The sequence below is a fragment of the Hemibagrus wyckioides genome, linkage group LG27 (genome assembly GCF_019097595.1).
Source record: "Hemibagrus wyckioides isolate EC202008001 linkage group LG27, SWU_Hwy_1.0, whole genome shotgun sequence".
Classification (NCBI taxonomy): domain Eukaryota; kingdom Metazoa; phylum Chordata; class Actinopteri; order Siluriformes; family Bagridae; genus Hemibagrus; species Hemibagrus wyckioides.
In genome coordinates this window covers 12,441,376-12,465,000 of record NC_080736.1, presented here as the reverse complement: position 1 = coordinate 12,465,000, position 23,625 = coordinate 12,441,376, and the positions used below count along the sequence as shown (strand labels likewise).

The 23,625-nt window shown below is 42.0% G+C and overlaps 1 protein-coding gene across 2 annotated transcripts in view; it reads right to left on the bottom strand.

Moving 5' to 3' along the window:
* piezo1 (piezo-type mechanosensitive ion channel component 1) overlaps nucleotides 1–23,625 on the bottom strand; it is a 120,893-nt gene that overhangs the window by 63,570 nt on the left and 33,698 nt on the right. For both annotated transcript variants that reach the window (XM_058382083.1, XM_058382084.1), the window contains exon 2: nucleotides 10,705–10,800. In XM_058382083.1, the coding sequence (XP_058238066.1) occupies nucleotides 10,705–10,800 (96 nt within the window). The remainder of the gene's footprint in view (nucleotides 1–10,704; nucleotides 10,801–23,625) is intronic.

Genomic DNA, 23,625 nt, shown 5'->3' with positions numbered 1-23,625 from the left:
AGACCCAGGAGACCTCGACTTCGTACTGTACACGGACTCCGCAAGGACAGCAGGGTCTCGGCCCACTCGCATGTCAGCGGATGAGAACAGAAGGGATAAGGGTCAGATGTTACATAAGCATCTGTTTCCGGATGAACCACTGGACATTCCATGTAATAAACCAGTAAACAACGGGAGCTGAATTTCGGTGGAGTTATCTGTATAAGGTCACACGTGTAGGTCCAGGGTTTAGCCATAACATTATAACCACCTGCCTAACATTGTGTAGGTCACAAATTATTGTGTAGCCAAAAGAGCTTGAGGTATGAATTCTACCCTAAGATTTTAGCAAAAAAAAAAAAAAAAACCCTTTAATATGTGAGACAGAGCTTCCATAGATTGGATTTGTTTGTCTGCCACATCCCACGGATGATCGACAGGATCTAGGGGAATCTGGAGGCCGAATCAACACCCTGAACTCAATGTTCCTCAAATCATTCCAACAGTGTGGTGCTGAAAGAGGACACTGCCATTAGGGAACACTGTTAGCATGAAGAAGTCTGAAATAACGTTTAGGAAGGTGATACGTGTCAAAGAAACATCCACATCATGTGACCCAGTCGTCTAGACATCGTTGTCAGAGTCACTCAGATCCTCACACTCGGCCATTTTACCTGCTTCCAATACGTCAGCATCAAGAAATTACTGTTGCATATTGTGCCACTGTAATGATATAACCAATGTTATTCACTTCACCTGTCAGTGGTTTTAATGTTATGGCTGATCAGAGTCCAGTGTATAGATGCATTATTCAACTTTAACTGTGTGAGTTTTATAAAGCACTGAATCTGCGACTCAAGTGCGCTGGTGTTTATATTTTTGCCTTTCCTCTTTATTTATCCAGTTGAAACAGTGTGCTAAGTGCACATCTGGACTGCAGTCTGCCAGCTGATGAGCCAGTTTTACCTCCCGATCTCCTCATTGTGCAAATCCTCGCAGCGCATCACTGATGGAAGTGACAGCACACAGACAGTGTGTTTTGTTCAGCGCCATCTTGAAAAGCGATGAGAAATCGGAGACTTGTGGATAGCATAAAATCTGGCCAAAAGTGCAGAATTCCTTCTTTCAGGTCTGGAAATCTCATCGGTTTAGTGCGTTTCTGCCAGACAGACGTCTTTAAAGGCAAAATCTGTGCAAAAAAAGCTATTAAAGGTATTGTGGTTACTGAAAGAACGAGATGTAGTGTTAATCTAATCCTATCTAATCCTTAATAAATTCTTGAGTGAAACAGAATTCATGTCGTTTAAACAAACACCCGAAGAGCTGGGAATGAAGAGAGACGGCAAACACGGTTAAAGGCAGGAGACGACGCCGTGCTGTGGGGGAAAAGAGGAGAGGTTTTTTCTCTGAACACGCTGAACAAGCTTTCCTGCAGGGATGGTGAATGTTGACTCCTGTATTCACAGATCATTACACAAACAATACACAGATTTAACTTCCAGAGAAACACGAGGAGAGACAAAGCTTATCGAGTTACACAAAGACTTTGGACAATCCATCTAATGTCAGTGCATTAAAGGCTACATGTAAGCTCCGGTTGTGTTTCAGTAAATCATTCTTTTTTAATGTAGCAAATAAGAGGCTCCAAGAGATCATGACTGAACGACTGTTTACATTTCAGTACATACAGAAGGCTTACAAATTAAAGGGGAACACATACACACACTCAAACACACACCCCAACATACACACAAACACACCCACACACACCCATACATTCTCTCTCTCCCTCTCTCTCTCTCACACACACCCCAACATACACACACACACACCCTCACACACCCATACGTTCACGTTCTCTCTCTCTCTCTCTCTCTCTCTCTCTCCCCAACATACACACAAACACACCCTCACACACCCATACGTTCTCGTTCTCTCTCTCTCTCCCCAACATACACACAAACACACCCTCACACACCCATACGTTCACGTTCTCTCTCTCTCTCCCCAACATACACACAAACACACCCTCACACACCCATACGTTCTCATTCTCTCTCTCTCTCTCTCCCCAACATACACACAAACACACCCTCACACACCCATACGTTCTCATTCTCTCTCTCTCTCTCTCCCCAACATACACACAAACACACCCTCACGTTCTCATTCTCTCTCTCTCTCTCTCCCCAACATACACACAAACACACCCTCACACACCCATACGTTCTCATTCTCTCTCTCTCTCTCTCTCTCTCCCCAACATACACACAAACACACCCTCACACACCCATACATGCACCCATACATTTTCTCTCTCTCTCTCTCTCTCTCTCTCTCTCTCTCTCTCACACACACACACCAACATACACACAAACACCCCCATACATACACCCATACATTCTCTCTCTCTCTCTCTCTCTCTCTCACACACACACAACCCAACATATACACAAACACACCCTCACACACCCATACATGCACCCATATGTTCTCTCTCTCTCTCTCTCTCTCTCTCTCTCTCTCACACACACACCAACATACACACAAACACACCCATACATACACCCATACATTCTCTCTCTCTCTCTCTCTCACCCACCCACACACACACACCAACATACACACAAACACCCCCATACATACACCCATACATTCTCTCTCTCTCTCTCTCTCTCTCTCTCTCACACACACACCTACACACCCATACATACACCCATACATTCTCTCTTTCTCTCTCTCTCTCTCTCTCTCTCTCTCACACACACACCCCCCAACATGTGCACAAACACACCCTCACACACCCATACGTTCTCTCTCTCTCTCTCTCTCTCTCTCTCTCTCTCTCTCCCTCACACACACACACACACACACCAACATACACACAAACACACTCATACATACACCCATACATTCTCTCTCTCTCTCTCTCTCTCTCTCTCTCTCACACACACACACACACACAAACAGTGTTTTTCTAATTTTCTAATCACAAGTCACCAGAACATCTTCAGCGCTCTACAGCAGATTGGATTTGTCAGAACGTAAGCGCACCAAATCCACATCTGTGTTGGATTTGTTTTTTGGTTTAAACTGAAAACGGAAAACAGGAAAATTGGTGACTTATTTTTGGCACTAAAACAGGAATTTATTATTTTTTCCAATTAAAAAAAATATTTACTCGATATTTAATCACCAAACGCAGTCATTTTTCTTATTGTCCAAATAAGGTGTACTTGTAAAAAGGTTAAGAACCACTGGAATAGAGCCTTGTGTGTGTGTGTGTGTTTAAGTAATTTCTAAAAGAATCCTTCACATATAAGGAGGGTCTAGTTGCAAGCTAACAGATAACAACTAACCTCCTCCTCTTCTTCTTCCTCTTTCTCCTCCTCTTCCTCCCTCCTCCCTCTAATGCACTAATGAGATTACGCTTGGAACCTTATCTAACTTTATAACTGTAGTTTGTTTAGCTAGTTAAACACCACTGTCTGCGTCTCACTCAGCTCAGGGAGTCGACCGTTTTAAAGTCCTGTCTCTCTCTCTCTCCATCGCAAAATCCTTCAAGTGCCCTGGAACATTCTCTCCCTAAAAAAATACCACAATGCACCACAAAAAAACACATATCCACCATGTTCCTTAATAAAAATGACATCATATTTCTCAGCCAGCTCTAGCTGCGTGTAGCTCTCAAATGATTACTTGGTTTGAGGTTCTGTATACGGTCTGTCTGAGTCTGGCGCCTTTAAAGTGTTTTTAAAAAAATCCACTGGCTAGTGTACAATCCTTCCTGAAGTACCATGAAGGACACGCGTGTGATCAAGCTCACCGATCTACATGAGACACTTTTAAAATGTCACAGGAAATGGAGTCATCAGTGTCCCAGTGTGAAGTGAGTCAGAGTACCGATACGATAACACGATAACGATATACTGATTCACAAACCTAGAGATCTGACTGAGACACGCCCCTAGAAAACGGAGCTGAATAAAAAAAGCTAGCATCACTTTCCCTGTTAATACTAAGCTAGCAGTATTGAGTAAATAACAGTGAGTGTTTTCATATGTCCCACACCATGAGGAAACCCCCTTCACTAAAAATGGAGCCTCATGGCTAACACGAGGAAAAAAAAGAAATGGAAAGAAGAAAGAGAAAGAAGAGAGAAAGACCACAGCTGGAACTTACTGATCACCTACACTGACCTTTCCACTACAAGCGACTAAATCATTAATGCTAAGATGCTAGCGCTTCTCTGAGGTAATTTCCAATCTGGAGAAACTCCGCGCAGATTGGAAACTTATCGTAAATAACATTCGCGTCAACATCGACATCCCCTAAAGCTCTTCATCATCGGCAGCTCATTAGCCTTCATTAGCATTTGGATCGACTCTCTTCCTCAAGACACTTGACTAATATCATTCTCTCCAAGAACATTAAACACACATGTGCACTGTTTGTTCATTGTTTTGTTTTTTTTTGGTGTTTTTTTTTTGGCAAAAAGGTCAGGGGAAAGCAATTAATAAGACGTTTTCCTCCCGAGGAAACAATGAGTGACCCTGGCTTAATGCAATCGGAGAAGTGATGTATATTTTCCACGCCGGTGAAAGGGCCTGGAACGCTCGGCTCTTGCAGCTTAGCTTCTCTGAAGCGTTCACAGCTCCTGACTGCACTCCTCATCTGCTTTGCTGGCATTTCCAGGCCACAGAGAGTGCTGCTAATTCATAGCGGAGAACCAGCAACGTGGTTTTAATTAAAAAGCCATCTTGTTTTGTTTTGGGTTTTTTTTGTCAGTACGCTGCAGCTCAGATTTTATTCCCTATACGGAATTCCACAAGTCGTCCAAAAACCTTCAGCGTAATGATACAGAATCCCAAACTTTCAATGAGCTGGTGTTCTGGAGGAGTTTCCCCTTTCCTTATAACCGTTAGGCTGTTGGCAGGTGTTAATATTTCCTCTGAAGTGTACCAGGTGAACAAATCATACATTATACATACGTTTTTCAGGCAAGTAAGAACTGCAGTGTATGAGCCCAGTCGTGGGTTTGGGTGTGTGTTGAAACCTGATCCTAGGCTAAAAAGTGGTAGCTAGCATAACATAGTAACGTGAGCTAGTTAGCTAGTTAAGGAGCAATGAACACTTTGGCTCTGAGTTGCATGAAGTTTAGTCTTTCATTTCAAGCTAAAGTTTTACAGCTTTGTGGGAGGATTTCTTGTCTCCTCATTCTTACATGCTTCAGGTTCTGAAAGAAATCATCAGTCATCCATGCACTCTGATTAACCCGCCTGAACTAATCGCTTTCCAGTCAGCCGTCAGATCTCGACTCGGCTGCTGTGTAGTGCAGTGAATAGCAGACACTCTAGATATTATAGATTGCCCCACTGTGAAGTATGTTATGTTTAATCTTCTCAGAAGTCCAGATATTTGGTACAAACCTATTTGGTAAACTAACTTGTCTGCCAGGAAACAATGAATGACAAACTAATACCCTGGACATGAAATCTGCTTGTCCGGTATGTCCAGGCTACTGATTTGTCCACTGTTGCTGTATTTTTCAACAGTAGGAAGCAAGTGCAGCTACTGATTATACTTCCTTCTCACACTAGAGGAAATGATGAGCTGCATTGCATCCCCGGAGCATGACAGACACGAGACACTGCAGAAAAACAAAACATTTCAGAACTCAAGAGATGCTGAAAGATGAGAGAGAGAGAGAATGTGTGTGTGTGTGTGTATGTGTGAGTGAGGACATGTTAATTCCCTATTGTTTCACACAGGCTGCGCTAACCTTGACTACGGACATGCCAGAGACCAGGATATGGAAAATATTTGCTCTCAGATCTAAAATTGTGACCAATGTTTATTCATCTTTGATTAGAAACCTGCTGGAAAGTTTGTCTTGCTAAATTGAAGCACGTTTTCTCAAGAATCAATATGGCCTCTCTGAGTGTGAGCAGCTTCCGGTTATAAAGTCGCAACCACAAAGACAAACATTGCCTTGGTCTGCATCCAATTTTGTATTTATTATTTTTTTTACAGCTTGTAAAGTTTTATCCACTTAACCTGGTGCTGCCTGAGCAGAAAAAGCCTGTGTCTCTTGGTGTTACATGACGCTAACAGAAACTAGCATTCACGAATTTAATGACGGAGTTAATAAAAAATTTTGATTGACAAAAGTTGCATTCATTTTAAGCCGTTTAATCGTTCCCCAACCCCGTCCCCATAAACACCTATAAACCTATGACGCTTGACTCTATGAACTACAAATAAAATAGAAGCTGATGACAAAACCCTCAAGCCCACGCAATCCCCTGACCACTTATTTAGTTGTTCCTGCAGTGCAGGATTTAACTGCTGAATAGATGAATGAGAAAAACAGTCAACAGGCAGTTTTTCTCAGGAGCTTTTCCCACTGGCAGTTTAGTCTGAAACTGGGCAGGTTTGCATGAAAAATTTGGACATGTGAAAGCGGTCACAGGAAGTGGAGCAGGAAGCGCAGAGCGGTACTGAATCCGAGGCTACCTGTAGGAACTAGTGTGGGTTCAGCTACACTGGAACTGTGATGTGATTCCTGTGAATGTGAACACAACTCGTTCTTTGGTCTGCACTTGTTCAGGAAGTAAAGTAACCTGTGAAAAATGTGTGTTCTAGCAGATGACATCATTAGTTTCCACAACACACATGTAGCAGGAGTAGCAGGGGAATGTTGTGGGGCACTGAAGAGGTGAGGAGCCTTATAACTGGAGCCTTATTATTTTGTTGCACTACATAATAGACCAAGACCAGAAACCGAAACCAGACCAATGCTGCACGGAGCAGGAGACAAACACACTTGCATTCGAACCAGTGTGAAAACCACCTGACAGAAATGGGTTAAAAAAAAGTCACTAGTTTCTTGAGAGAAAATCATACTCTGCTGTGGCTGCGACAGAAATAAAACAAGCCTTGAAGAGATTATCAGAAATCCTGAAGATTTAATCTTTACTCCGGAAGCTGGGAAATAACAATGAAATTCACTGATTTGATCAACAACTTAACTGCTAAGTTGGATACTAGAAAAAGGGCAGCATGATGTCACCACCTTAGTAGCTCAATGGGGAAGAATCTGCACCAGTGACCAGAAAGAAACCTCTCAGTTTACAGGAGCTGGGGGAAAAGAATTAAGGTATCACTAAGCGTTCACTGAATAAGAGGGTTTAGACTCCTAAATGAATGGGAACATGGTCTGTCTTCATAAACGGTTTAATTGTTCCCAAGAGGTACAAGCAAAGAACCTTTCTGACCACTTGCCAATGTATGTAGACTCTCATGTAACTCATGCACTTCAATAGAGCGTAAGATTTCTATAATTAATTTCTAGAATAAGATTTGATTTAAACTACATTCATCTGCATGCTGGTTTACTTTCCCTTTAGTCAACAGTTTCCTCCAGTTCCCATAAATTCAACTCATTAAATGCTGTCTACCTGCTGGTTACCCGCTGACTACCTGCTGACTGCTCTTTGACCACCTGTTGGCTACCTGGTGACTATCCCCTGACTACCAGCTGACCTGCTCACGGACTACCTTCTGACTACCCACTGACTACCTGATGACTGCTCTTGACTACATGCTGACTACTCACTTACTACCTGCTTACTGCTCGTTGACTACCTGTTGAATACCTGATCACTATTCATTTACAACCTGCTGGCTGCTTGTTGGCTACCTGCTGGCTACCTAATGACTATCCCCTGACTACTGGCTGGCTACTTGCTGACCACATGCTGACTGCTCACTGACTACCTGCTGGCTATGTGCTGACTACTCACTTACTACCTGCTGACTGCTCGCTAACTACCTGCTGGCTACCCACTGACTATCCTCTGACTACCCGCTGGCTACCTGCTGACAAGCTGCTGACTGCTCGCTAACTACCTACTGGCAACCTTCTGACTATCCCCTGACTACCCACTGGCTACCTGCTGACTATCTGCTGATTGCTCAAAACCAACCTGCTGGCTACCCACTGACTACCTGCTGGCTATTCGCTGACAGTGGTGCCAGTGAGAATTAGCCACCGTTTCTTCTCTATCTAAATACAGCAATGCAGCAGAGCTTAAGTCTTTAGTCATTCTGACCAACCAAACAGAACCACCAAGCTGCCACTACTGGGCCCTAGAGCAAGACCCTTAACCCTAAATTCCTCAGTTGTATAAATGAGAAAAATGTAAGTCGCTCTGGATAAAGGCATCTTCCAAATGCCGTAAATCTAAATGTAATGAGAATTCATATACTCGGCACCAACAGTTCAGTTCCAAAACTTTTCCAAAACCTTAGATTTTATTCAAAAAGCACTTTTAACAACTGGACATTGTCACAAAGCATCTTTACAGACATCTGGATCATTTGGATGAAACTGATTCCTAATGACCACAGTCGATCTGGCAAGAAAAACTCTTGAGCTGACATGATGAAAAAAACCCTGAAAGGAAGCAGAAGGGAAAATGTCCTCTCCTAGCTGACACCGGAGAGTGTGGTTATAAATCATTTCTTTTTTTATAAAAGTCAAGCAGTGCTAAGTGTGTGGAAAGCACCATGAGCATACCACAATCAACACCATCATGCTTGTCACCTCGTTTATCGCAAACTAGCTGAGCCGAGACTTCATTTCTTCAGAAGCTACGTCATTCACAGAGCTAAGTGTTGCATTTAACCTGTACAGCTGTCATTAGTTTAATGATTCTGATTCAAATGTGATTTCTGGGAAAACATTTTTTAGGACTTATAAGACTTAATCAATCAGCCATAAGATTAAAACAACTGATAGGTGAAGTGAATAAGTTTGATTGTTTCATTACAGTGACACCTGTCAAGGTTTAGGATACATCAGGCAGCAATGAAACAGTCAGTTCTCAAACCTGATGTGTTGGAAGCATGAAAAATGGATAAGTGTACGGATCTGAGTGACTCTGACACGGTCCAGACTGTGATGTTTATGTAACTGGGTCGGATCTTTTTCAAAACAGCAGATCTTGAGGGATTCCTGTTAGCCGGTAAACCAGAGACAGGGTTATAAGGAGTGAAGTGTAACCCGTCCGACACAAATTTCTGAAACAACTGCATGCTGGCTATGGCAGAAAGGTGTCAGAACACACAGTGCATCACATCTTGCTAAATATGGACCGTTAGAATGTCCATGTTGACCCCTGTGCACTGCTGAAAGCACCTATAAAGGGCACATCAGCATCAGAACTGGACCATGGAGCAATGGAAGGTGGTGACTTGGTTTGATAAATCATGTTTTCTTTTACATCAGCTGCGTTGAACAAAAGCTGGCACCGGGATGCATTATGGGAAGATGGCAAGCTGGCGTAGGCAGTGTGATGCCCAGGGCGATGTTCTGCTGGAACACCTTGGATCCTTTCACATGGCTGTTATTTTTTACATGTACACCTACCTAAACAGTGTTCGAGACCAAGTACAATACATCAGTAACAGTATTCCCTAATGGGCTTGTATCTTCTTTCAGCAGGAATAGTTCAGGAATGGTTTGAAGAACATCACAAAGAGTTCAAGGTCTTGACCTCCAAATTCCCCAGATCTCAATCCGGTTGAGCATCCATTCCATACCTGGAAGCACTACCTTACAACTTACAGGACTTATCTGCTGCAGGTGTCTTGGTGTCAGATACCACAGCACACTGTCAGGGGTCTTGATAGCTCAGAGTTGTTTTGACAGCACAAGGGGAACGTAAACAATAATAGGCACGTGGTTTTAATGTTATGGCTTATTGGTGTATGTGTTATTTCTTATGAGTCTGATATCAGCCTTGACATAAACCAACATTCACTGTTTAATAGGAAGCTGAGGCCTGACCTTCATCTGTTTTTTTTGTAGACCTTGAACATTTGCCATCAAAATAAACTGCCGGCACATCCATTCATATCAGTCAAAATAGGAAGTAGCTCCAGTTATCACCTGCTACTTATCAGCCTGTTGTATAACAAAGCGCTAGATGAGATTCTGTCAGCACCACTTCTCCAGACCCTCAAACAACCAGGAAGAAACCAACAAGAGGCCACGCTGATTAAAATAAACTTAGTGCTCTGTTCTCCACTGAACAACGGTCCTTTAGTTTCCCTAGAACATTAGTTTAGATAGTAGCCTTACAAATAAATCTTCATTTTAAAACATGATTTTTTACAACAGCAAAATGTTGTTGTCCTTCAGCTGCTCCCTGTTTGGGGACACCACATCAGGTCACCCGATCCGGATATTTGATTTTGACACAGGTTTTATGCTGGAAGCCATTTTTATCTGGGTTTGGCACTGAGGGTTATCTTCTCGGTGGCTGGGTTGGAACCATACCTAGGAATCGAACCCAGGTAGCACGGAATTTCTGCTGCTGGACCACACCATTAGCAGCAAAATGGAAACCTTCTGGAGCCCAGAAAGACTTTTTATTGCCTGCAACAGGATCCTCATATTGTGTGAACACAGGTGAGAGTGTAAAGATGAAGTACCAGACTACCAGCACCATCATCTGAACATCATTGATGGAGTACAGAGTGACATCACAGGTTTTTGGGTTATTTCTTACAGCCCAGAGATTATGTGAACCATAAAACTCACCCCATGTCCTATTCCAACCCGACACAAGTTCTTTTGATGACTACATCAACATTTAGATCTTTCATTTTGAGGATCTGAGAGAGAGGTAGAAATGTGTGAGATTTGATTATTCTTACCTCGTGCTGTGTGTTTGTTGGGCCAGGTGAACCATGGCAGCAGCAGCAGGTACAGAAGGTAGACTAAAGAAAGAGCGTTGTAGCGAAACAGACATGCTGTGGAGAGAGAGAAAGAGAGAGAGAGAGAGAGATGGTGAGACTACATTCTGAAAAGATAACGGAAATAACACATCTGCCATTAAATTAAATGAAAAATGTAACTTCCATGCCAACATGAGAACTAGCAGCTTGTGTAGTAACTGAATGGCAAAATACTACATGGAATCTGCTAACAGATGGCCTTTGGTCTGACAGGAAGTGAAAAATAGGACAAATTTACAGCATTTTACAGTAAAATGTGATGGACTGTCACTTGTTCACACTACAGGGGTTCTACTGAGCATTTGGATTTTTTTCATTTCCTCTAAATTTTGTCATTTATCTGTTCCCACACAGTCCTTCCATCACACGACATCTACCAACCAGACATGATGAAACTGAGCGTGTGCTTCCTCTAAGACAGGTGATGCTTCATGCTGCATCACTATGCTTTTGTAACACACTTATAGGAAAGCGCTAACTTCCCTCTTCCACATGAACACACAATTTAATAGTGTCGATCTGATTGACAGGAGGAGAGCAACGCCATCTCTCCAGTCTAGACAGCACAGCAGACTTCATTTTCTTGGATTCCAGGCCATGGAAGGCTGTGGTACTGTTGGAATCTGAACTTACAATCTCCTGAAACAGGAAGAGGCCAAAGATTCAGAAGAAGGTTTGATTTAATAGCAGCGAGTGATCCAGAAAGAACATGGCAGAATCGTACCCAGTTTGCAGCCACTAGTACACACAATCCCATTATTCCGTTTCCGCTGTAGTGAGAATATGTAGTGAATAGCAAGTTGTTCGGAATTTAGCTTAACTTAAAGACACCACATTATACAACAGATCTGATGGTTTTCTATAGGACAATCAATCTAAGTTTAACATCAGGGACAAGGAAATGTTAAGCAAGTAAAAGAAGTTCTTGTGAAATAATGATATTGCGTTCTTCAGATCGATTAGAATTTTCACAATAATGTGGTTTACGCAATACATTATTCATTATTACATGATGTAGCACTACTGCTAACATGATGCTTTTCTTAAGCCGAAAAAGAATGCATTCTAACAAATCCCAGAACTTCATAATGGGTGATAAGTAGGAAAGATTCGGCCTCTCGCACTGTATAACACAATCCAAACAAACAACTTAAGCGGTCACTCCTTTTAACAAAACCCACAGTGTTGCTGAATTACTGCGGCTTAAACGGTCTAGAGTAGTGTTTCTTAGTACTTTAGCCGTCCTACAGTGGCTGTGTTGGTGTTTTTCCCGCCCGGACACACCCGTTTTAGCCTCGTACGGGGCTTGTTAGAGCAGATGAGTTGACACAGGTGTGTTGGAATGGAAAAGCACCTAAATGTGCAGAGTCGGATAAACTCCAGGGTCAAAAAACAATGACCTGACCATATGAAAAGTCTGTGATCTGAGACAACAGCTGTGTCGAACACTCTCATGGGGGGTAAAAAAAAAAAAAAACTTGAACCACAGAAGCAGAGCAGGTCTTTCTAAACACTATCTGGCTCCAGGGATGCAGTTTACAGCTCTGTGTTGATCTCCAGGGCTTCGGGTGAGCAACGTGGCTCTGCGGTGGAAAACCTAATTACCTGCGACTCCTCGCCCTCCCACAGCTAGAGCCCTGTATTTTGAACTGAATTTCAGCGAGGATTCCTCTGATTACAATAATTCTGTGCGTGACTGCTGACACAAGCTGGCTGAGAGTTTCACGGGCAAAGCATTGTGGGAGTAGTGGTGAGCTCTTTGAGGTGCTGCCAATGGAAATAAGCTCCTTGCACCCTGTGGAGGAGGGAGATGTCTCTCTCTCTCTCTCTCTCTCTCTCTCTCATTTCCATTCCAACTTCCATCTCCATATCTTTAAATCCTCTTCTATTTTCCACTCTCTTCTGACGATCTTTTTTTATACACAGAGATGAAATGTTTAGATTCCAGCATATTTTTAAATGGCCTACATCCATCTCAGATGAATAAAAGGGATTGGCTCAGTTTTTCTAAGTGGGTGTAAGCTGATTAATGAACAGATCTGGAACTCGTCCATGATCGTTCCCAATCTCCAGACATGGATGGAAACAAAGAGGAACAAAGTCATGGACAAGTGTGGTGTAAATACTGATCTCTTTCATACCGTGTCATGAAATTAAAAGACCAGAGCTGGGGCATAGATAAAGTCAAAACAGCCAGCATGCTTGGCTTTCTTAAAAGAAAAGGAAACACTTCCTGCCAAGCTCTGATAAAAAAAAAAAAAAAAAAAAAAAAATACATCCTACTCTGGTGGCATCACTGAGAGTCGAGGAAACACCTCTGGTAACCTGCAGTATGGAATAAAGAGAAATCCTTTTTTTTGTTTCAGTTTTCTTTGTTTGATTACCTTTTAAGTAGATTTTAAAAAAAAATCATTTAGATTGGCTGACTGGAGCCTTCTTGCATCCAACTTTTCAATCAGACCATCACACCACTCAGAAGTGCTCACAATTATTCACTGTAGGTGTGTTTTCTTATCGGCAAAGCATTTCCACCTGCATGACTGTCGTTCTCTTGATGTTTTTTTTATTTTTCCTTGTGTAAACTTTAGAGATTGACATGCCAGGAAAATCCCAGCAGATCAGCAGTTTCTGAAAAACTCAAACCAACTCATCTGTTACCAACATCCATGCCACAGTTATAGTCACAGAGATCAGACTGTTTCTTCACTCTGAGGTTTGAGATGAACTTTTTTTGGCATGAAAGTGTACTGCTGTTCCGAATGAAATGGACAGTGAGGATGTATTCTCAAGTTGACGGTGAGTGGAGAAGTGACCGATTGTGCTGAAGACTGATCAACTGAATTATGAATTGAATTATTTAAAAAAAAAAAATGCACAAAAGGTAAAATATTCATAACCTACAAAACCTATATATAAATGAATTTTTAAAAAAAATTCTGAACACTTTTATTAAATAAATAATGGAGAATCCAGTGGAGAAGCCTGGATATCAGACACTAATGCACAAGCCGAAATTTTTTGCAGACTATCTATTATAAATCCACTATATACTGTATTACAGAGCCATCATTCCTCCTTCATTCCACGATGGAGATAATCAGCTGTCGGAAGAACGTGTGATGGGGCAGTGATCCATATCGGTGCTGAGCAAAGCCACACTCTTCACGGCTCACAATATCGTACTTATTTCCAAGTATGAAGCAAATCTGAGATGTCCGGTTAGGAAAATTTTTCACAATCTGGTGCTTTGTGGTGGATTTATTCAGTAAAACCTCTCTAAAGAGATAAAGTGAGTGGAGCAGTGACGAGTATGGGCTTGCTCAGCACCGATACGGATCACTGCCCCATCACATGTTCGTCCGACAGCTGATTATCTCCATGGTGGAATGATGTGAGGTGGGTGTTGCTGTACGAGGAATGATGGCTCTGTAATACAGCGCATGGCTTGCATGCTCTTCTACACATAGGCACAACAGACCTATTAGTTCCTCAGGAGCTCTTGTTTAGAAAGGGCATTATTTACTGTCCAGTGTCAACCAAATGAGGATTGGGTTCCCATCTGAGTCTGGCTCACCATCTCAGGAAGTTTTTCCTCATCGCCTCAGGCTTATTAAACTTTATCATTTTTATTCTACGTCTCTATACTTCTGTAAAGCTGCTTTGAGACAATGTCCATTGTTAACAGCGCTATACAAATAAATTGAATTGAAAATAATCGCCTAGACGACAGGAACGAGATGAAAAGGAGGGCAATAACTGCAATGAGAAACCACAAAGGAACTGAATATTCACTGCGATCACAATCTCCTTATGCTACTTCCTTTTGTCTGTTCAGCATCCAAGGTCTAATTCACTGTCTTGTGAAACGTTACGCTTTTCTGTTGTGCCCCCTGAGCCCTGTTCACCATCGCTTAATACCTCCTTCCGTCCTCCAGCCAATATCATGCTGATTAAAACGCAGGCAGTTCCAGTATTACTAACACACACACACACACACTTTATACTTCATAGCAGGAGTGTTAAAGTGAAGAAGCTCTAAAGCAAACTGAACCCCACCCTACTCATCCCCACAGAAATTCTCAGGTAATTGTTTTCTCATTAACACAGCTGTGTGGAATCCTGAGCATCGACAATTAACACAATCCTGTGTCTTGTCATTAATTAATTAGCACTGTTCTGTATGTTTCTGTGCTTTTTAATTAACACAACTGCTACAGATGTACAGATATAGTTTCCGCCTGCTCGAGAATAAATAACTTTTAGAAGTGATCAAGCGTTTCTCATTTAGCTAAGTGCCAGACAGGATGTTTTGAGTATTTCAGTCACTTTACACAGAGTGGTGCGGAAAACAAAAACACCCAGTGAGCAGCAGTTCTGCAAGAGGCCACAGGAGAACTAGATATCCAGCTGAACCTGACAGGAAGGCTACTTTACAACCGTACTGAGCAGAAAAGCATCTAAGAACACGCACACACACACACCTGACAATTCAGACATGCCAACCCGACAATCCCTAGGATCCCTGATCTTACAGAATGACAGCTCCCACCGTGATCTCACAGTATTTTAGTGAACAAATGGGATTCTAGACCTTACGATGAAAACAAACAACAGCTCAGCTCAATACAGTCAAATTTCCATCTCCTGTCAGCCAAAGAACAGAAATCCGAGCCTACAGTCTGCACATGCTCACCGAAATTCATCAGTTCTGATTTCTGCACTAATGTTAACAGTGGGGCCAACAGTTTGAATCCATGGACTCTGACACCCTGCCATGTCATCAGTTCATGGTGGTGGTGGTGTAATGGCGTGGGGAAAGTTTTCCTGGCTCACAATATGCCCAATCGAGCATTGACACAAATCAGCTGTATCAAAGTACTGCTGCAGACCATATGCATCCATTTATGGCCAATATGGAAAAACAAGAAAACACAGACCATTAGAAATCTTTAATAAAACAGGGAACAGCAGAAAGCTGTAATGGTTTCCATGTGTAAGTGTGTGTCTCACATGTAGCCAGAGGTCTGTCATTAATACATTAGTGCACATGAATGCATAACATGAACAAGCCACGGCTCGTACGCAATAACGCAACGAGACGCAGGTTTGGACCTGATACACATAAAAGAATCCAAACCCTTCGTTAGATAAATTAGCTGAAAGAATGCAGTCTGACTCTGTTAATCATTTCAAAACCAACAAAGAAATCGACTTTTCTGAAATCCTCTGGCTACAACAACTATATTAGAAAAACACCCAGTGTGCAGTTTTAGCATTATTTTATCTATTTTCTTGTTTAATGTACGAGTTAGCCAAACTTAGCTGAAATGGTATGAGGGCAAACGCTGCTACTGTTATCAGGACACAGTGATGATAAATTCTGCATTGAGCCTGGACTGAAAGAGACAGAAAGACCTGGAGCGAGAGGAGAGAATCGAGGCCCAGACACTTGACAGAAACAGTGTAAAGTCTGTTAACACACATTAACATCTTGCAAAATATCAAGCAGGAAGAGAGACAGGATTCAGGTCAGTGGGGAGAGGTGCAGAGAGAGCTGTATGTGTTATGACTGTGTGTTAGAATGACGGACGGAGGACAGACTGGATTTCATGTATAAGCCCCTCCTCGTGTCTGGGACGTCTGCAGAGAGACGTCATTGTTTACTTTTTGAACACAGAGTGGATTCACACTTCTGCACCAAGAGGGAGTTGAACAGAGGGACTTCAGATTGTTTTTTTAGTAGTTTTTCTAGGCAAACTAGTATTCTGGGATTAGTCCATAATCTCCAACATTCATATGCACATGACTCCATCCATCCATCCATCCATCACAGGGTTACGATGAACCTGGAGTCTATCCCAGTGGATACCCATCACAAGACACACACACACTGTCATGTCTAAATCGTCAGTAATCAGCCTACAAACCCCAGAACCCTGAGCTTTCAGAATCACAGATCACACCATCCATGACCTCTCAGTATTTTAGTGAACAAATATGATTTCAGATCTTAGGATGAAAACAAACCTCAGCTCAGCTCAATATGGTCAAATTTCTCTTTTCACCTAAAATAATCAGCACAAAACCACAGGAGATAAGTAATAACACAGAAAGTGTTTCTTAATAAGAGTTGATTGAAAGGTTAAGATTAAGTTAAGACTTAATCTTATTCTAATACTAGCCTAACATCAAGTTAATGAGAACAAATCAGCCTAAAAATCTTCCCAGGAATGGGTTAAAAGATATTGAGCATGTCACAGCAAGATGGTCGTGTTAAATGATTAATGACAGGAGATTTTAGGAGAGAAAATATTCACTTTATCCAAACAGAAATAATCCAAACACAAAACATGTCTCACTGCTTGACTACATATAGGGTTTAAGCTTACGGGTAAACTGGATCTCATTTTTGCTGGTCCTGTAGGTTAATGTGTGCAGACTGAAGCCTCTCAGTGTGTTTACCTCGATATAATAATGCAATCTCACTGCAGAACTGAGGAGTGTTAGGCCTAATGCTTCGCCATAGTTTCCACCCCTAGAGCAATCTGAGAGCTTGTGAGTGAGCATGTGGGAAATCTCAGTGACAATGTGCTGGCTAACAGCTATTGTGAACTGATTAGGTACAAACTTACGAAGGGAAAAAGGATAAATAGGAAAAAGGAGCATTAAAGCCAGGAAGAATACACACAAGAATATGCCTCTGACTCATACTCACATGCCCCATCAACAGATGATCCTCACCCAACCCAACAGGAAAAGGTCTGATGCCCCACACACACACACCAATTATTAGTAATGTATTATCTAATTTCACTGTGTCCAGCTGTTAGACTGCTGGTGAAGGTATGGTCCAAGTGCCCGTCAGATACTCTGGCGAGGTGTGGCCTAAACAGAAACATCCTTAAAAATGGGATAAAAGATACGTTTCTGTCATTAGTATAGATACTTACTTATATAAGTTTGTCTTTACCATAATGTGAGTTTCTATACCATCCTCCTATAGATAGTGTTCAGATGAGTGCTGTAGCACAAGGCACGAGATTTTAATAAAACATTCCTGACACTGCCAGAAATCAGCTGCTGATAAGCACGTCATAATTGTTCTACGACCAGCAATCTTAACTTAAGACCTTGGTGCTTATCAATCCCAATGTTCGTCTCAGTGAAGGAGGTGGTCTCATTGAAGGAGGTGTGGCCTCTATTAGTCTCAGTAAAGAAGGTGTGGCCTCTGTTAGTCTCAGTGAAGGAGGTGTGGCCTCTGTCTCTCAGTCTCAGTAAAGGAGGCATCTCAATGAAGGAGGTGTGGCCTCTATTAGTCTCACTGAAGGATCTATGGCCTTTGTCAGTCTCAGTGAAGGAGGTTTGGTTACTGTTAGTCTCAGTGAAGGAGGTGTGGCCTCTGTCAATCTCTGTGAAGGCAGTGTGGCCTCTGTTAGCCTCAGTGAAGGAGGTGTGGCCTCTGTCTGTCAGACTCAGTGAAGGAGGCGTGGCCTCTGTTAGTCTCAATGAAGGAGGTGTAGCCTCTGTCAGTGTCAGTGAAAGAGACTTGGCCTCTCTCTGTCACAGTAAAGGAGGCGTGGCCTCTGTCTGACATGTGAAGATGCACAATATACCATGAGATGATGTACACACCCTTTCTTTGTCAAATGTTTGGAAATTTCATTTTCACAGTACCATGACATAAATAAAGACACAGTGGTATTTCTAATGCTAGGGTTAATAGCAGCATTATGAAGAGAAGGTTTTTAAACACAGTGTGCTGAAAAGAAATTATGGAATTACTGAATAATAAAAACAGAACACTGAAGATTTGAAAAAGTCTTGCATTCACAAAGGGTTTCAATAAGTAAAACAAGCCCAAGCAGCTAGGACAGCACGCACAAGCTCCCTCCCAATAAACACAGATCACCCACAAGCTACAATAAACAACTAGTGACCTGCAGAGATGGAAAAACAGAGTAGGAAAAACAGAGGACGCGAGGCTAATTGCATGCTAACTGTGCGAGCAGACGTTTGGGATCAAAGGAGTCTCCACATGCAGTGAGCAGTAATCAGAGCATATAGCTACGGCAGGCCAGACCACTGACCTCACTGCATCAGCATTACACACAGTGACACAGACAGAGAGCAAACAAGGAGTCAGAATATCGGCCAATGGGTCAACAATGTCAAAGGGTCACGGTATTATGTCACAATAGCTAGACATTTTGTTACCTGATATATGTATCTATATCGCTATTAGTAGTGGTATTGCACACACTCTGTCATCATTCAGCACTCAGACATCACTCGGCACTCAGACAGCACTTAGACATCACTCGCCACTCAGACATCACTCGGCACTCAGACATCACTCGGCACTCAGACAGGACTTAAACATCACTCGGCACTCAGACAGCACTTAGACATCACTCGGCACTCAGACAGCACTCGGCACTCAGACATCACTCGGCACTCAGACAGCACTTAGACATCACTCGGCACTCAGACATCACTCGGCACTCAGACATCACTCGGCACTCAGACATCACTCGGCACTCAGACATCACTCGGCACTCAGACATCATTCGGCACTCAGACATCATTCGGCACTCAGACATCACTCGGCACTCAGACATCACTTAGACATCACTCGGCACTCAGACGGCACTTAGACATCACTCGGCACTCAGACATCACTCAGACATCACTCAGACATCACTCAGACATCACTCAGACATCACTCAGACATCACTCAGTCGGCACTCAGACGGCACTCAGACGGCACTCAGACGGCACTCAGACGGCACTCAGACATCACTCGGCACTCAGACATCACTCAGACATCACTCGGCACTCAGACATCACTCAGACATCACTCGGCACTCAGACATCACTCAGACATCACTCGGCACTCAGACATCACTCGGCACTCAGACATCACTCGGCACTCAGACATCACTCAGACATCACTCGGCACTCAGACATCACTCGGCACTCAGACATCACTCGGCACTCAGACATCACTCAGACATCACTCGGCACTCAGACATCACTCGGCACTCAGACATCACTCGGCACTCAGACATCACTCGGCACTCAGACATCACTCAGACATCACTCGGCACTCAGACAGCACTCCGCACTCAGACATCACTCGGCACTCAGACATCACTCAGACATCACTCGGCACTCAGACAGCACTCAGCACTCAGACATCACTCAGCACTCAGACATCACTCAGACATCACTCAGACATCACTCAGCACTCAGACATCACTCAGACATCACTCAGACATCACTCGGCACTCAGACAGCACTCAGCACTCAGACATCACTCAGCACTCAGACATCACTCAGCACTCAGACATCACTCAGACATCACTCGGCACTCAGACAGCACTCGGCACTCAGACAGCACTCGGCACTCAGACATCACTCGGCACTCAGACATCACTCGGCACTCAGACATCACTCGGCACTCAGACATCACTCGGCACTCAGACATCACTCAGCACTCAGACATCACTCAGCACTCTTTATGGCACTTATAAATAACTTCGAGTATAGACATATTGGAAGTTGCTTCTGCGATTCTTTCTTTCATTCATTCTTTTCTTTTTTCCTTCGTTCTTACTTTCATTCATTCATTCATTCATATTTATTCTTTCTTTCTGTCACTTCTTTCTATCTTTTATATTAATTCTTTCCTTCCTTCTTTCTTCTTCCTGTCTCTTTCCTCTCCCTTCTTTCCTTTCCTTCATTCTTTCCTTTTCTTCCTTCTCTTCCTTTCTTTCTTTCACTTCTTTCTTTCTTTTATATTTATTCCTTCCTTCTTTCTTCTTCCCTTCTCTTTCCTCCCCCTTCTTTCCTTTTCTTCCTTCTTTTCCCTTCTTTCCTTACCTTCCTTCTCTTCCCTTCTTTCCTTTTCTTCCTTCTTCCTTTCTTTCTTTCCTTCTTCCTTTCTTTCCTGTCCTTCTTTCATACTTTGTGCTGTCTTAATTGAGGTCAAGTCTTTTGCTGTTGTCTTGGTCAGGTCACTCCTCAGTTACTTAATTACTTACTATTAATGAAATACTATAAGTATTTAAGTACTGTAAGTAAATCTGAATGTTGAAGGTAAACACATGAAGTTAACTCTGGATGAATTTTGTTTTTTGTTTGTTTGCGTATCAGTTTGACGTAATCAGAGTATTAATTATTCCCCACTGTATTACTCAGCCCTGGAGCTGTGTGTTCACACATACAGAGATTTTATCGCTGCAAGTCTCCACTCACTGTACTATGAAGTCATTATAAGACATTCCAACTACTAGTTGCCATGGTAATAACGCTTATCAGTGTCTGGGGCAACTATTATTCCAAATCAGTTATCTTACTAAAATGAAACGTTCTGGAGGGAGATTTGGTGTTTGTGTAGTTTCTCAACTTTGTCACGTCACTGAACACAAACACGTCTAGTCACCAACACTCGCTGTCACTCGTATCACCAGGTCTCATTGAAAAGGAATGATCTCTGGTAGCTTTAATGCTCTGAGATGCTGTAGGTGTGAGCGCCGCATAAGACTGTAGAGAATTCATAATAATGCAATAATCGTAAAAATCTGGACAGGGCAAGACGTGAATGAAACAGGGCTCTAGTTCCGGAGGGCTGGAAGTTTGGTGGTTGCTCTGCTGTAACACACCTACTGAACCTGGTAATTAAAGGGAATGTCTGAGCAGGAAAATCCCCAAGCTGCTCCGGACGGCACCTCCCCCAAGACTGGAGTTAGGAAACCCTGCTCTACGGTTTGGTCTGGTGATAAACCCCAACAATGTTCTGAGTCGAGGAGAACAGAACTCTGTATGTTCATGAGTCGAGTAATGTAATGGGAAATTCATACACATACACACACACACACACACACACACACAGAGATACATTCACATCTGTTGCTGAGTCGTGGTATTCAATAGAGAAAGCACTATTCCTGACTCACTCAGTGCTTCTGGTTGTAGCACCACCCACACGTCCACTCTCGCTCCTATTTGCGAGCTCACCTTCTGTTCTCATTAATCTCAGGGAAGAGATCAGAGCCTCTTCATTCCTCCACATCTCTCTCTAGTACACTTTCTAGTGTCCAGATCATCTTTATCAAAAAAAAAAAAAAAATGGCCAGAAGCCATGTGAAGGTGGTTTCACGTTTCAAGCTGGAAAATAGAGGTGCTTGAGCCCTGTTTCCATGATGTCATCAGCAAAACGGCTGGACTGTAAAAAGCCAAAATGAAGCGTACAGTCTGCGTTTAAAACAGACAAGCCGAGAGCACACCAGGACAATCAGCGCCTTGTGGGGTGAAGCAGCTAATGTTACGGTTAACTGGGTTAAACCCCGAATTACCAACCTTCACATCAGAGACTCCTCACTTTACTATTTATAGAAATGGAGCAAAGATCAGGAGGTGAAGAGTGGTGCTGCTGTGATATTCGGTGAAGATAGATCATCTTTGTTTTCTTTACAAACTAATCTGATGTTTGCATCATTATTAGTAGTAGTATTAGTAGTAGTACTGAATTCTTTTAGAATTCTATTAGAATTTTTTAAAGAATTTATTTAAGTTCAAAGAAATTTAAATTAGAAATGATTTAAAATAGAAATTATTTAAATTAAAATTTATTTATTAATTCAATTCAATTTGTATAGTGCTTTTGACAATGGACAATGGAATATATAAATTCAGGATATTATAAATATGAAAGTTATTTTATATTTATTTCATATTACCACATTTTATTTAATAATATTTATTATTATTATTATAAAATAAATATGAAATTTAAATATAAATAGAAAATTAGAAATATGAAAGGTAAATTTATCCCTTAATTTTTTTCAAGATTTTAAGTAGTCTACATTTGTAGACAAAACATTTCAGTTAAAAAAGGCAGTTTGTGAGTGAACAAATATACTGTAAGCGTACAGTGCATCATCAAAACACTTAAAATATTAAAGATAGGATATTTTTATATTAATTTACTCAGCCCGAGCCCACAGCTTGTCTTCCTGCTTTCTCACTTTTTCAAGCTTACAAAGTAAAACTATTCTATTAAAATAAAATAACAGAAATAATAGACATGAGTTCCTGTTTTTGCGGTGTGTGTTTGTGATTTCATTTGCGTTAGAGTTTCACTTTAATGTCAATTTAATTAATAATAATGTTTGATATTCAGCATGATAAGCATAGCACCTGGTTTTAAAAAAAAGCCTTTTTATGTACACAGGTATAACACAACCAGATGTCCACATCATGGTACATGACACACCCTAAATCCCCACTGTTAGATTATAGAAGATATGCAGAGATCATTCGGATGAAAAGTGTTCATTGTACTGAATGACTAAGTCATAGCAATTAAATCCCTTCTTCATTTACCACGTCGTCACCACACAGACCGAGCTGTGAATGGATGACTTGTGTACAGACAGATGGAGAGCTTTCACTCCTGAGCTGCAGCACAATGACCACGTAAATCTGACCGGCCTCCAAAAACCAGACGAGCTGTAAAGAAAAGAAAAGCGAGCCTGCTTTGGTTGACCACAGAAATGAACACTCCTCAGTGTGTGTGTGTGTGTGTGCATGTATGCTGAGTGGCCTATAGATTATGGGTAAATAAACGATGACGTCAAGGATGTCATTATTTCAGCATTGATGATCAAGCAGATATCCTACACAATAACAACACACAAGAGCTGAAAGAGAAACAGGACCTGAGTAAACAATAACCAGAGTTGACATAATGTGATTTTCATGCCACATAATGGACACGGATCTGAGATTTAGCATAAAGTAAAGTAGTTTTATTAATCTAGGAGACCAGTTTAG